The sequence below is a fragment of the Chiloscyllium plagiosum genome, chromosome 3 (assembly GCF_004010195.1).
Source record: "Chiloscyllium plagiosum isolate BGI_BamShark_2017 chromosome 3, ASM401019v2, whole genome shotgun sequence".
Taxonomy (NCBI): Eukaryota; Metazoa; Chordata; class Chondrichthyes; order Orectolobiformes; family Hemiscylliidae; genus Chiloscyllium; species Chiloscyllium plagiosum.
The window spans coordinates 54,320,003-54,334,100 of record NC_057712.1 but is presented as its reverse complement, the minus strand read 5'-3'; the positions used below and the strand labels follow the sequence as shown (position 1 = coordinate 54,334,100).

The window sequence follows — 14,098 nt, the reverse complement described above, 5'->3', positions numbered from 1 at the left end:
CGGGCGGTGCGGGGTTGTGGGACTATGAGGTTGGAGGCGGTGGATGGGAGATCCCCCGAGGTGATGAGGTTATGGACGGTCTGGGAGATAACCTTGACCTCTTTCCACCTATCACATTTCCGACGCCCCTCCCCCAAGTCCCTCCTCCCTACCTTTTATCTTAGCCTGCTGGACAAACTTTCCTCATTCCTGAAGAAGGGCTTATGCCCGAAACTCGATTCTCCTGTTCCCTGGATGCTGCCTGACCTGCTGCGCTTTTCCAGCAACACATTTTCAGCTCTGATCTCCAGCATCTGCAAACCTCACTTTCTCCTCATGGTGTGTTTAATACCTTGTGAACCTAGTGCTCAATCCCTTTGCCCTTTCGCATTATCCAAAGGCTCTCTATTTCAAAGTAGATTGATTTTTAAAAAAAATAAAACGTACCGTCTCCCAATTACTAGCTTTGAAACCCACCTGTGACCATTTTGCTCATTCCATCATATTACCTATATTTTCTTGCACCTTTCCTTGATTCTCAGGATTATTGGTCACACCTCTACAAATTTATAATCTTATCTCTCTGGCCCTATGTCCAAAACACTGGTGAATAAAATCATCAAAAGTATGTACAGCATAGAATTCTTTGAAACACTGATAGCTACTTCCATACAATTTAGGAGGGTCCACAAAATTTTGCTCGCTATATTCTCCAACTAGTTTTAACCTAATTCACTGTCTCTCCATTAATTCAATGATCCTGCAATAGTTTCCACTGCAATACGTTGTCAAAGCTTTTTAAAAACTAAGCAAATTTTCTTATTCTTCTATTCTAGTTTTCTTGTTTCCAGGTGTGGATTAGATTAGATTAGATTAGATTAGATTAGATTAGATTACTTACAGTGTGGAAACAGGCCCTTCGGCCCAACAAGTCCACACCGCCCCGCCAAAGCGCAACCCACCCATACCCCTACATTTACCCCTTACCTAACACTACGGGCAATTTAGCATGGCCAATTCACCTGGCCTGCACATTTTTGGACTGTGGGAGGAAACCGGAGCACCCGGAGGAAACCCACGCAGACACGGGAAGAACGTGCAAACTCCACACAGTTAGTCGCCTGAGGCGGGAATTGAACCCGGGTCTCTGGCGCTGTGAGGTAGCAGTGCTAACTGCTGTGCCACCGTGCCACCCTGTGGAGTTAAAGAGGTTTGCAGGAAGCTCTGCTATCGTCAGCCATAGTATCATAGAACCCTACAGTGTGGCAGAAGTCCACTCAGCCAGTCAAGTCCGCACTAACCCTCCGAACAGCATGCACCCCGACCCACCCTTCTACTCTATCCCCATAACACTGTACTCCCCTTGGCTCATCCACACATCTCTTGACACTATGGGCAATTTAATATGGCCAAATATTTAGTCTGCACATCCTTGGCATGTGGAAGGAAACCATATCACCACAAGGAACCCCATGCAAGAACAAGAAAACTCCACAGAGACAGTCACCAAGGCTAGAATCGAACCTGAATCCCTTGCACTGTAAGGCAACATGCTAACCACTTAGCCAGCGTACCACCTTTTATTGAAAATGGTTAAGTATGAACTCCGTAAAAAGACTTACAGCATGCTTCTCGAGAACTATCTTACAGTATGCACTTGATTTTACTCCCCAAGACCTGATCAGGTGCACCCTAGAACTCTGTGGGAAACTATGGAAGTGATTGCTGGGCTCCTTACTGAGATATTTGTATCATCGATAGTCACAGATGAGGTGACGGAAGACTGGACATTGGCTAACGTGGCACCACTATTTAAGAAAAGTGGTAAGAGAAAGTCAGGGGACTATAGACCGGCGAGCCTGACGTCGGTGGTGGGCAAGTTGTTGGAGGGAATCCTGAGGGACAGAATGTACAGGTATTTGGAAAGGCAAGGACTGATTAGGGATCGTCAACATTGTTTTGTGCATGGGAAATCAGTCTCACAAACTCCATTGAGTTTTTTGAAGACGTAACAAAGAGGACCGATGAGGGCAGAACAGTGGACGTGATCTATATGAACTTCAGTAAGGTGTTGGACAAGGTCCCTCATGTTAGACCAGTTAGCAAGGTTAGATCTCACGGAATACAGGGAGAACTAGCCAGTTGGATACGAAACTGACTTGAAGGTAGAAGACAGAGAGTGGTGATGGAGAATTGCTTATCAAACTGGAGACCTGTGACCAGTGGTGTACTACAAGGATCGGTGCTGTATCCACTACCTTTCCTCATTTATATAAATGATTTGGATGTGAACATTGGAGGTATAGTTAAGTTTGCAGATGACACCAAAACTGGTGGTGTAGTGGACAGCGAAAAAGGTTAAGGTAAGAGGGAATCTTGATCAGATGGGCCAATGGGCCAAGAAGTGGCAGATGGAGTTTAATTTAGATAGATGTGAGGTGCTGCATTTTGGAAAGGCAAATCTGGACAGGACTTTTTCCTAAATGGTAAGGTTCTGCGGAGTGTTGCTGAACAGAGACCTTGGAGTGCAGGTTCATAGTTCCTTGAAAGTAAAATTGCAGGTAGTGAAGGTGGTGTTTGGCATGCTTTCCTTTATTGGTCGGAGCATTGAGTGTCGGTGTTGGTATTGCAGCTGTACAGGACATTGGTTAGGGCACTGTTGGAATATTGTGTGCAATTCTGGTCTCCTTACTATCAGAAGGATGTTGTGAAACTTGAAAGGGTTCAGAAAAGATTTACAAGGATGTTGCCAGGGTTGGAGGTTTTGAGCTATAGGGAGAGGCTGAATAGGCTCGTGCTGTTTTCCCTGGAGCATCGAAGGTTGAGGGGTGACCTGATAGAGGTTTATAAATTCATGAGGGGAGTTGAAAGACTACTAGGATTTATTCAACCTCATTTTTGAAAACAAGATTGTTTCTCCAATCTTCTGCCATAAATCAATTCTCAGCAGAACCCCAAAGTTCTAATTTCTACAGATGTTTTTATTTTATCCCTACCTGGCAAAGTGTGGACAGCTTTTTAAAACCACGTAAATTGAACTGAGTTTTTTTTAGATTAGATTCCGTACAGTCCATTGGCCCAACAAGTCCACACCAATCCTCCAAAGAGTAACCCACCCAGACACATTCCCCTCTGACGAATGCACCTAACACTATGGGCAATTGAGAATGGTCAATCCACCTGACCTGCACATCTTTGGACTGTGGGAGGAAACTGCAGCACCCAGATGAAACCCATGCATACATAGAGAGAATATGCAAATTCCACACAGACAGTCGCCTGAGGCTGGAATCGAACCTGGGTCCCAGGTGCTGTGAGGTTGCAGTGCTAACCACTGAGCCACTATGCCACCCAGACTTGCCACAGTTTACTTCTGGAGGATGGAATGGATGGATGTTTGATTTTTGACAGGCTGTTTAGTAGAAAAGGACTCAAGCAAACCACAAAGTTGCAGTAGCATAGAAGTAGGAATAGAATCTCAAACCAGGAATACAAAGATGATTCTGATTTTGACAGATTCTGCCAAAGGATTCTGAGAAATGAATTGTTTTCCTTCTCTGCTCAACAAAGCTGAAAATAAATTGACTCTGACAACATTAAACATTTGACCTAATTTTCACCTGCAGCAAGTAAAAGTGGCAATGGGAGCATTGGTCATGTGCTTTATACCCTAGTTACCCTAGTTTGCTCAAGCAGGATTTATAATGAGCTTCCAATCAACTACTGCCAGTTTATTGTACCAATTGCATTGAAAATTAATCCCATAGAATTTTACAAGCTTGTGTACAGGTCATAACATGGTGCGATTTGAGTCTAGTATACCTAGAACATTTGTAAAATTGATGTCAAGGCAAATTTGCATCATTAAATGTGGTTCTTAAAATGGTTTTGGGCTAGGATTTCTAATGCAGGTTTTAGTAATTAAGGATGACTAACAAGAGACATCTTAATAATTATGTCATCCATTTTGTATAGCATGGTTTCTGATTTTGACTTTTTCTTGTTTTAGTTAGTTCCTTCAACTTCAGATTCACATCTAAGTTTATTGCATGAAAAGACTCAGATTCCAACTTGTGATGTGCAAACTTGTTTGTTTCAGCTAATACTTTTACCACTGCAAATATGTAAAATAGGGCTCCATTATCAATTTTATCTATTAGAAAAGTCCCAGGTTCAGTGCACAGTTTTTGCTAAAATCATTGGCCTCAAATGAGGCCTGCTAAATATCGATCTCAACAAATTGGCAAACAGAGGTTCGAAACAGAAAAGGAGAGGTCACCTTGTTGGGAGTTTTCTATCAATCTCTGAATAGTTCCAAAGATGTAGAGGAAAGGATAGTAAAGATAATTCTGGATAGGAGTGAGAGTAACAGGGTAGCTGTTATGGGGGATTTTAACTTGCCAAGTATTGATGGGAATACTACAAATAGAGTACTTTTGATGGATCAGTTTTTGTCCAATGTGTGCAGGGTGGTTTCCTGACACAGTATGAAGATAAGCCAACAAAGAGGTGAGGCCATATTGGATTTGGTACTAGGTAATGGTACTGGGCCAGGAGGTAGGTGAGCACTTTGTTGATAGTGACCACAATTCGGTTACATTTACTTTAGCGATGGAAAGGGATAACACAGGGCAAGAGTTATTGCTGGGGGGAAGGCAATTATGATGCAATTAGGCAAGATGTAGCATGCATAGGATGGGGAAGGACACTGCAGGGAAGGGGCACAATTGAAATGTGGAGCTTATTCAAGGAACAGCTATTGCATGTCCTTTGTAAGTATGTACTTGTCAGGCAGGGAACAAGTGGTCAAGCAAGGCAGCCATGGTTTACTAAGGAAGTTGAATTCCTGAAGAAGGGCTTATGCCTGAAACGTCGATTCTCCTGTTCCTTGGATGCTGCCTGACCTGCTGCACTTTTCCAGCAATACATTTTCAGCTAAGGAAGTTGAATCTCTTGTCAAGAGGAAAAAGGAGGCTTATGTTAGGATGAGGTGTGAGGGCTTAGTTAGGGTGCTTTTGAGTTACAAGTTAGCCAGGAAAAACCTAAAGAGAGAGCTAAGAAGAGCATGGAGGGGACATGAAAAATCATTGGCAGGTAGAATCAAGGAAAACCGGAAAACACTCGATAGATATATCAGGAGTAAAAGAATGACGAGGGGAAGATTAGGGCTCATCAAGGATCGTAGTGGGACGCTGTGCATGGAGTCCAAGGAGATGGGGGAAGTGGTAAATGATTTTTTTTGTCAGTATTCACACTGGAAAAAAACAACGTTGTCGAAGAGAATACGGAGTTAGGATTGACATTCACAAGAAGGAGGTGTTAGTAACTCTGGAAAGTGTGAAAACAGAAAAGTCCCCGAAGTCAGATGGGATTTATCCTAGGATTCTCTGGGAAGCCAGGGAGGACGTTGCAGAGCCTTTGGTTTTGATCTTTATGTCATCATTGTCTGCAGGAATAGTGCCTGAAGACTGGAGGATAGCAGATGTTGCTCCCTTGTTCAAGAAAGGGAATAGAGACAACCCTGGTAATTATAGACCAGTGAGCCTTACTTCCATTGTGGGCAAAGTGTTGGAAAAGGTTATAAGAGATAGAATTTATAATCATCTAGAGAGGAATAAGTTGATTAGGGATAGTCAACATGGTCGTGCCTCGAAATCTTGTAGAGTTAGTAAGTTTGGAGAAGATTTGTAGCTCATGTTGAGATTCTGGATTCATTCAGAGGCTCACTGAAGATGTTACCGAGTATGGTGATGAAACATCTGAAAACGAATCTTGCAGCTCAGCGAGCAAACCTTATTGAGTTCTTTGAGATGATGACCAAACAGGTGGATGAGTGTAAAGCAGTTGATGTGGAGGATATGGATTTCAGTAAGGTGTTTGAAAAGGTTCTCCACGGTAGGCGATTGCACAAAATATGGAGGCATGGGATTGAGGGTAATTTAACGGTTTGGATCAGGAATTGGCTAGCTGAAAGAAGACATACTGTGGTGGTTGATGGGAAATGTTCATCCTGGAGTTCAGTTATTGGTGGTGTACTGCAAGGATCTATTTTAGGGCCACTGCTGTTTGTCATTTTATAAATGATCTGGATGAGGGCATAGAAGGATAGGTTAGTAATTTTGCAGATGACACTAAGGTTGATGCAGTTGTGGATCATGCTAAAGGATGTCGTAGGTTACAGAGGGTCATAGATAAGCTGCAGAGTTGGGCTAAGAGGTGGCAATGGAGTTTAATGCAGAAAAAGTTTGAGGTGATTTACTTTGGAAGGAGCAACAGGAATAAAGAGCACTGGGCTAATGCTAACATTCTTGGCGGTGTAGATGAGCAGAGAGATCTCGGTGTCCATCTACATAGATCCCTGAAAATTGCCACCCAGATTGATAGGGTTGTTAAGAAGGCATATGGTGTGTTAGCTTTTATTGGTAGAGGCATTGAGTTTCAGAGCCATAAAGTCATGCTGCAGCTGTACAAAACTCTGGTGCGGCCGCACTTGAAGTATTGCGCACAGTTCTGGTCACCGCATTATAGGAAGGATGTCAAGCTTTGGAGAGGGCTCAGAGGAGATTTACTAGGATGTTGCCTAATATGGATGGAAGGTCTTACAAAGAAAGGCTGAGAGACATGAGGCTGTTTTCGTTAGAGAGCAGAAGGTTGAGAGCTGACTTACCTGAGACAAACAAGATAATCAGAGGGTTAGATAGGATGGACAATGCAAGTCTTTTTCCTTGGTTGGTGATGGTTGCACGAGAAGACATGGCTTTAAATATAGGACAGATGTCAGAGATAGTTCCTTTACTCGGAGAGTAGTAGGGCCGTGGAATTGCCTGCAACAGTAATAGACTCACCAACTTTAAGGGCATTTAAATGGTCATTGGATAGACACATGGATGAAAATGGAATAGTGTAGGATAGATGGGCTTCAGATTGGTTCCACAGGTTGGTGCAACATCGAGGGTCAAAGGGCCTGTATTGCGCTGTAATGTTCTACGTTCTATATAAAAGAAAATTCTACTATAACTCCTAGTCCTCATCTTATATCCCAACTCCTGCTTTATTCATTGAACAAAAACGAAAAAATTCAGGAAATGCATGACAAATTCTACTTAAAAGAAGAAAATAAGGAAAAATGAAGACCAAAACAGAAGAATTTGATTCCATCGTTGCTTTTGGCTCGTATACAGCACAGAAAAACAGGTACATTGACAGAAAATGAGGAGTGATTTCAAAAATCAAAAAAGCTGCCAGATCATTAATAATAGCAAATTTGCTTACCGTCTGCACAAACTTGTTACAGATAACTTTCTTATCACCCCTAAAGAAAAGAAAACCAAAATAATCAGTTGTGTAGTTTAAGGGAAATGGTGTAAAGCAGCAGATCTGCCTGTCGATCTAATTCATCCTCCTGCTTTAAAGTAAGATACTTGCAAAGTTGTTTCAAACAATAAAAATACCCAAAACCCGAACTGATGGTGACAGCATGTTTTATGTTGAGTTATTCTTGTCACTTTGTTGCTCATGAGCTACCTGTTCCTGTACTGTTAAACCAGCAAGAGTTGAAACTCTCAATTATCTAATAAACAAAGATATTATCTGTCTTTAAGAACCAGGGAACAAGAATGTGAACCCCAATGGAATTGTCACAATGCATCTGTGAAATGAAGTTGACAGTAAAATGAACAGGGAAGTCTTAGTATTTGAATACCTGAATCAGGTAGCTCAACAGCATCATGGCTTATTAGTGGAACATGGAGACATAAAATGGTCACTGGAAATTTCTGAAGTTTGCCACCACATGACCATGCAGTGCAAAGATCTACTAGACAGGCAAATTGTAGCTGGACGTGCAGAATTTTCATCATCCAGTCTCAGAAATTGTTTGCTTTTAGGTGGCTAAACCACAATACCATTTTGCACATACTGTGCCTCATTTGGATCTGCATGCCCAACAGCCAAGGATTCCAAAAAAGATAAATGTAACAGATGCAGATTTTCTAACAGCACAAACTAAACTTTGTGAACATGATAAATTTAGAAACAAATACACAAACACAGAACTTACCATTCCTCTCCAATTTTATAAACATATATAATACTATCTGTCTGTCCAATGGCTATTTTGGTGGAATCTGGTGAAAACGCCATGCCTCTGACCATATAACTTTTTTTGCCATACTGAAAAACAGTAAATAGTTGCTTTAATAAATAGTTTACAATGATCAATTTGAACAAAACATAAATATTTCTACTAAAGCATTACAGAGATAACCGCTGATAAGTGCACTGAACAAATGACTAAATTGCTGATCAAAATTGCCTCCAAAAGAATCTATGTCCATCAATAATACTTTGCACTGGTTACAGATCTGTACTTCTGATTGTCCTGACTCCTTATAATATAATGCTGTTGCCAGTCGCTTTGCATGCAGGCACCCAACACTTGCATCCAAACAGTGTGCATTTCAGGGCCCGTTTCTTGTTTTCGTTGCGCTTACTAACTTTGTAATTACTTGAATGCTCACAAAGTGAGCATTGCCTTTTTAACAACTCATTCAGAACTTATAGGTTCACAGTACTTGTGCCTCACCTTTTACAGCAGAAAAAAAATCATATCAGTCAATGAGGAAATATGTTGCTTTCTGGCATCTTGATACATCAATGTCATCCAGCAGCTTTTGCAGTAAATAAACTGCATGTGCTTCAATAAAATGATCATGTCCTGCAGGTTAAGTCTAGGAAGACTGCGTTTAGTCAGTGGGTGTTGGCACAGTGAGTCAAGGATATTACCAAATCTCCATCCAAATGCTTGAGCCAATTAGATTCAAGGCTTTGTATCGTAATGGTCTGGGAAATGGGCGACAGATTCACAGTACATCAGCAAGGGAGCTCCACAGAGAACTGCCACAGGTTTAATCACTCATCAATCAGGGCTGTCTTTCCAAAACAGTCATGGGTTGGGTCAGAGTAAATATAGGCTAATCTGTTAACTGAAGGTGAAGTGGTGGTATTTTCTGAGGTGGAAATATCAGAAAGTCAATTATGGGATTGAAAGCAGCATATTGAAATGCAGAGGGGATAATTATCGTAAAATGTCAGAGTGGGGGGAGTGGGCATCTCAACATATAGATGAGAGATGAGAGAACATAAGACAGAAAAGAGATATTGCAATAGTGAGAAGGGTTGATGGGGCAGGGCAAAATTATGGGTGGCATAATTAAGCTCGCTCAAAGGTAAAGTGAAGAAATAAGCAGTTAAATATTTAATAGAGTAGGGTGAGAACATGGAGAAGTTTATGGGATTGAGAGGGAGGGCAAGACAGAAAGGAAGATGGAGGTTTGGGGGGAGGAGAAAGGTCACCTACATAACAGCCAGCAATTCATTCCATGAAGTGCAATCTGTATTGCCTTCCAACCTCATCCAAATCACAAATACACTATGAAAAATGGCTGTCATACACCTGGAGCGGGTGCAGCGAATGATTTTTTAAAATCTCTGTGGGAATGGCCTCAACTTATGAGTGATGTGAGGGCCTGAAAGGGGCAATAGCATTAAACAGATACGGACTCATATCTGTTAACACATAATTCTTTAATCTCTGGCATTGACCTCCTAAAAGCTGACTAAAATTCTGGCCATAAGCAAACTTGACAATATTATATGACATGACAAATTAATCCTAGCAATAGCTGTGAAGAAAAAGTAATATCAAGCAAGTTCTAAAAATGTATTACTTCCAAAATTCACAATTTCCTTTCAAAGTTTCATTGTTGCACAAATATCCTGAATTCTAAAATGCCCACACTAATATCTAATACACAATGCTGCCTTTCTTGGGTAATGTTGGAGTGAAAGTTCCCATCATTGCTACCAAACATGCAATCCCCAAACGTATGTGCACCAAATAGCCTGTGGTGTGGATGTTGGACTGGGATGTACAAAGTTAAAAATCACTCAATGCCAGGTTATAGTTCAACAGGTTTATTTGGAAGTACTAGTTTTCAGAACACTGCTCCTCCTTCAGCCGGTTGTCTGAAATCAGGTCTGATGTGCAAGGTCTATATACAGCCATCTCATTCACCTCCTTGTCAGAAGCTTCCATGTCCCAGTGTTTTGAGGATGCTGTTTAAAGATCATGTGTGTATGCTGTGACTGCTGAACGAACATATTACTATGGGGCTGCTTTGTTTCTAATATTACCCATATAGACTCATTGGAACAATCACCAATGGATTCAGGTCTAAAAGCTCATGTTGTCTCTGTAGCCACCACATTCAGAGCATCCATTGGAATGAATGGCTGGAAGCCCAGAGCCAGCATCAACCTTCACTGAATCTGTTGCAGTCTCTTAATATGGAGTTTGCAACCAACATTGTAGCAAAAATGCAGGAGACCCACAGTTGCTGGTCTTCCAAAGAATACTGGTGAGAGACTTGCAGTGGCACTGTAGTCTGTGGCAGGGATTGAGTACATGTGAGGTAGAAGAGAGATGATGGTTTCACTTACTCTTGCAGAATGCAGGTCATTTACGCCTTTCCTGTCCTGGTGGACATTTATCCAACTGCAGACATTACTCTGGCCTAAGAAGCAACTTCAGACCTTGGTGGCAGGGTCTGGTGCTGTGTCTCCTCTAGCAATGCTGATGAAGATGAATGGCTCTTCTCTAGATCACCGCACCTACCAGGACATTCAAGTCCCTGTCAGAAAAGCTGACAAACCTCTTTCTCATCCATGTCCTTTAGAATTGTGCTGAATTGCACTGTGAATGGCACTTCCTGGCATGCAGCATTTGAAATGCTATAGTGCCGGAAGTTTACTAATGTGTGGATGGCAGAAAGGTTTGCTAAAGGCAAATGGAGGCATGGTGCATACATGATGGGTTGAACAGCAGAGATATGTGAGAAAACTCACTGGATCTCACAGAGACTCACCATGAAACACCCCAAAAATTGGCACCTAAACTATTTTTGGTAAATTTCAGTCCTTAGTGTACAAAGGACTGTGACTCTTTTACTTAGCCTATATAAAAGAAGTTTCTTTGTACTATTCTTTTACTTACAATTATCTTGTCATACACTTTGGCCCACTTTGAGCTATTATAATTCAGCTCAGAACATGTACAACTGATCTTAAGAAGATAGAAAATTATGACAGGTTAAGTTTAATGACTAATTATAACAAACAAATTTACTCTCCTGCTGTATAGTTAGATAAAGGTACTCTCTAGAACATGTTAATTATATATTTGTCACGTCATTACTTATAATTATTTTGGAAAATAGTTTTTAACCTTGGCATCTGCAGGTTTAGTAGAGAATTTATCCCTTCTTTCTCCGTTTTCATCATAGAGAAGAACAACTCTGTCCACAGTGCAGACTGCAAACTTGGTGTTATTGGGTGCCCATGACATACATGTAACTTTAGCAGCACCATCCTGGGAAGAGAAAAGAAAATTGAAGTTCACAAATTACAACTGCATTAAAAAAGTAATTATTCTATTTGACTTTGCTCTTCCAGAATTTCCTGCCATTTGTTTAGGCTTTTTGACTCTGATCTCCAGCATCTACAGTCCTCCCTTTCTCCTTAAAAACTCTCTCTCTGGTAATCGACTGCATCTGATCATCTTCATGTTTATTCTGATGTTGATTTTGAATTAGCCTTTCTTAACTATTTACCTGCTTTCAAATGTAACTTTCCAGAGCAATCACTGACTTTCTTTCTCTCTAAGCAAGGTTTTAGCTTTTACAAGCACAACACATGAGCATTATTTGAAAAGTAGCAAACTACATGCAGTGTGTGTGGCAGTATTCAAAGAAATATGCCTACACAGCAATGAAAGAATGGTCTTGGGACCAAGATGAGGGGGTGTAGGATCCTGTAACCAGGGTTTTGAGGTGCAAGAATATGGAGTGAAGTGATTTTTGGCTGTGGGAATAGTAAAATGGCATATTACATTCTGGTTGATAATTAAGAGTTATAGACAATAGACAATAGGTGCAGGAGTAGGCCATTCTGCCCTTCGAGCCTGCACCAGCATTCAATATGAACATGGCTGATCATCCTTAATCAGTATCCTGTTCCTGCCTTATCTCCATAACCCTTGATTCCACTATCCACGAGAGCTCTATCCAACTCTTTCTTAAATGAATCCAGAGACTGGGCCTCCACTGCCCTCAGGGGCAGAGCATTCCACACAGCCACCACTCTCTGGGTGAAGAAGTTTCTCCTCATCTCTGTCCTAAACGGTCTACCCCGTATTTTTAAGCTGTGTCCTCTGGTTCGGCACTCACCCATCAGCGGAAACATGTTCCTTGCCTCCAGAGTATCCAATCCTTTAATAATCTTATATGTCTCAATCAGATCCCCTCTCAGTCTTCTAAACTCAAAGGTATACAAGCCCAGTCGCTCCAGTCTTTCAGTGTGGACAAGTTGTAGCAGTATTAACTTTAATTTAAGTAGTGTGATTTTAAAAATTTGCCGATGATACACAAATGAACTGCGTCGTAGATTATAAGGAACAGAGTGACAGATTACCGGAAACTGTGGATTGGTCAGGCAGGCAGAAAATTGGTAAATAGAATTGAATCCAGAATAATGCATTTGGGAAGAACAAATAAGACAAGCTATTAAGTATAATTCTTTGAAATTTGCACTACAGGTAGACAGAATGGTGTAGAAGGCATTGTGCACAAGTATCGAGAATGTTATGCTGGAAAAGAACAGCAGGTCAGGCAACATCCGAATAGCAGCAGAATCATCGTTTCGGACATAAGCCCTGCTCCTCGGATGCTGCCTGACCTGTTGTGCTTTTCCAGCACCACATTCTCGACTCTGATGTCCAGCATCTGCAGTCCTCACTTTCTCTTAATTGAGCACATTTGCCTTCATTGCTCAAACCGGAGTATAGAAGTTGGGACGTCATGTTGAGGATGTACAGGATGTTGTTGAGGCCTCTTCTGAAATACTATGCGCAGTTCTGGGGACCCAGTTATAGGAAGGATATTATTAAACTGGATTGAGTTCAGAAAAGATTTACCAGGATGTTGCCAGGAATGGAGGGTTTGAGTTATAAAAATAGACAGGAAAGACTGGGAATGTTTTTCACCGGAGCATTGGAGGTTGAGGGGTGACCTAATTGAGGTTTAGAAAGTCATGAAAGTCACAGAGGTGCTGAATGTCTAGGGTAATTCCCCTAGAGTGGAGGAGTTCAAAACTAGGGGGCATATTTTTAAGGTGAGAAGAGAACGGTTTGAGAAGGACATGAGAGACAACATTTTTACATTTTGGTGGCACAGTGGCTCTATGTCTCTATGACTTTATGTTGAGAAGCAGAAAGTTCTTGGCATGTCTACAGATCTCTGGCAAGTATACAAGGTCATCAGCACCCACCTACTTTCGGGACACCACCAACACCTTCCACCTCCTCCATGATTTACGCTTCCCCGGTACCCAATGCCTTATCTTCACCATGGACATCCAGGCCCTGTACACCTCCATTCCCCATCACGAAGGACTCAAAGCCCTCCATTTCTTCCTTTCCCGCAGTACCAACCAATACCCTTCCACTGACACCCTCCTTCGACTGACTGAACTGGTCCTCACTCTGAACAACTTCTCTTTCCAATCCCCCCACTTCCTCCAAACCAAAGGAGTAGCCATGGGCACCCGCATGGACCCCAGCTATGCCTGCCTCTTCATAGGATATGTGGAACAGTCCACCTTCCGCAGCTACACTGGCACCACCCCCCACCTTTTCCTCCGCTACATCGATGACTGCATCGGTGCTGCCTTGTGCTCCCACGAGGAGGTTGAACAATTCATCCACTTTACTAACACCTGCCACTCCGACCTCAAATTTACCTGGACCGTCTCAGACTCCTCCCTCCCCTTCCTAGACCTCTCCATTTCTATCTTGGGCGACTGAATCAACACGGACATTTAATATAAACCGACCGACTCCCACAGCTACCTAGACTACACCTCCTCCCACCCTGCCCCCTGTAAAAACGCCATTCCATATTCCCAATTCCTTCGTCTCCGCCGCATCTGCTCCCAGTAGGACCAGTTCCAAAACCGTACAACCCAGGTGGCCTCCTTCTTCAAGGACCGCAATTTCCTGCCAGAC

At 42.1% G+C, this 14,098-nt stretch overlaps 1 protein-coding gene across 2 annotated transcripts in view; it reads right to left on the bottom strand.

Moving 5' to 3' along the window:
• ift172 (intraflagellar transport 172) overlaps nt 1–14,098 on the bottom strand; it is a 279,132-nt gene that overhangs the window by 259,359 nt on the left and 5,675 nt on the right. For both annotated transcript variants that reach the window (XM_043682226.1, XM_043682236.1), the window contains exons 2-4: nt 11,264–11,407; nt 8,039–8,151; nt 7,252–7,291 (exon numbers count right to left, since the gene is read on the bottom strand). In XM_043682226.1, the coding sequence (XP_043538161.1) occupies nt 7,252–7,291; nt 8,039–8,151; nt 11,264–11,407 (297 nt within the window). The remainder of the gene's footprint in view (nt 1–7,251; nt 7,292–8,038; nt 8,152–11,263; nt 11,408–14,098) is intronic.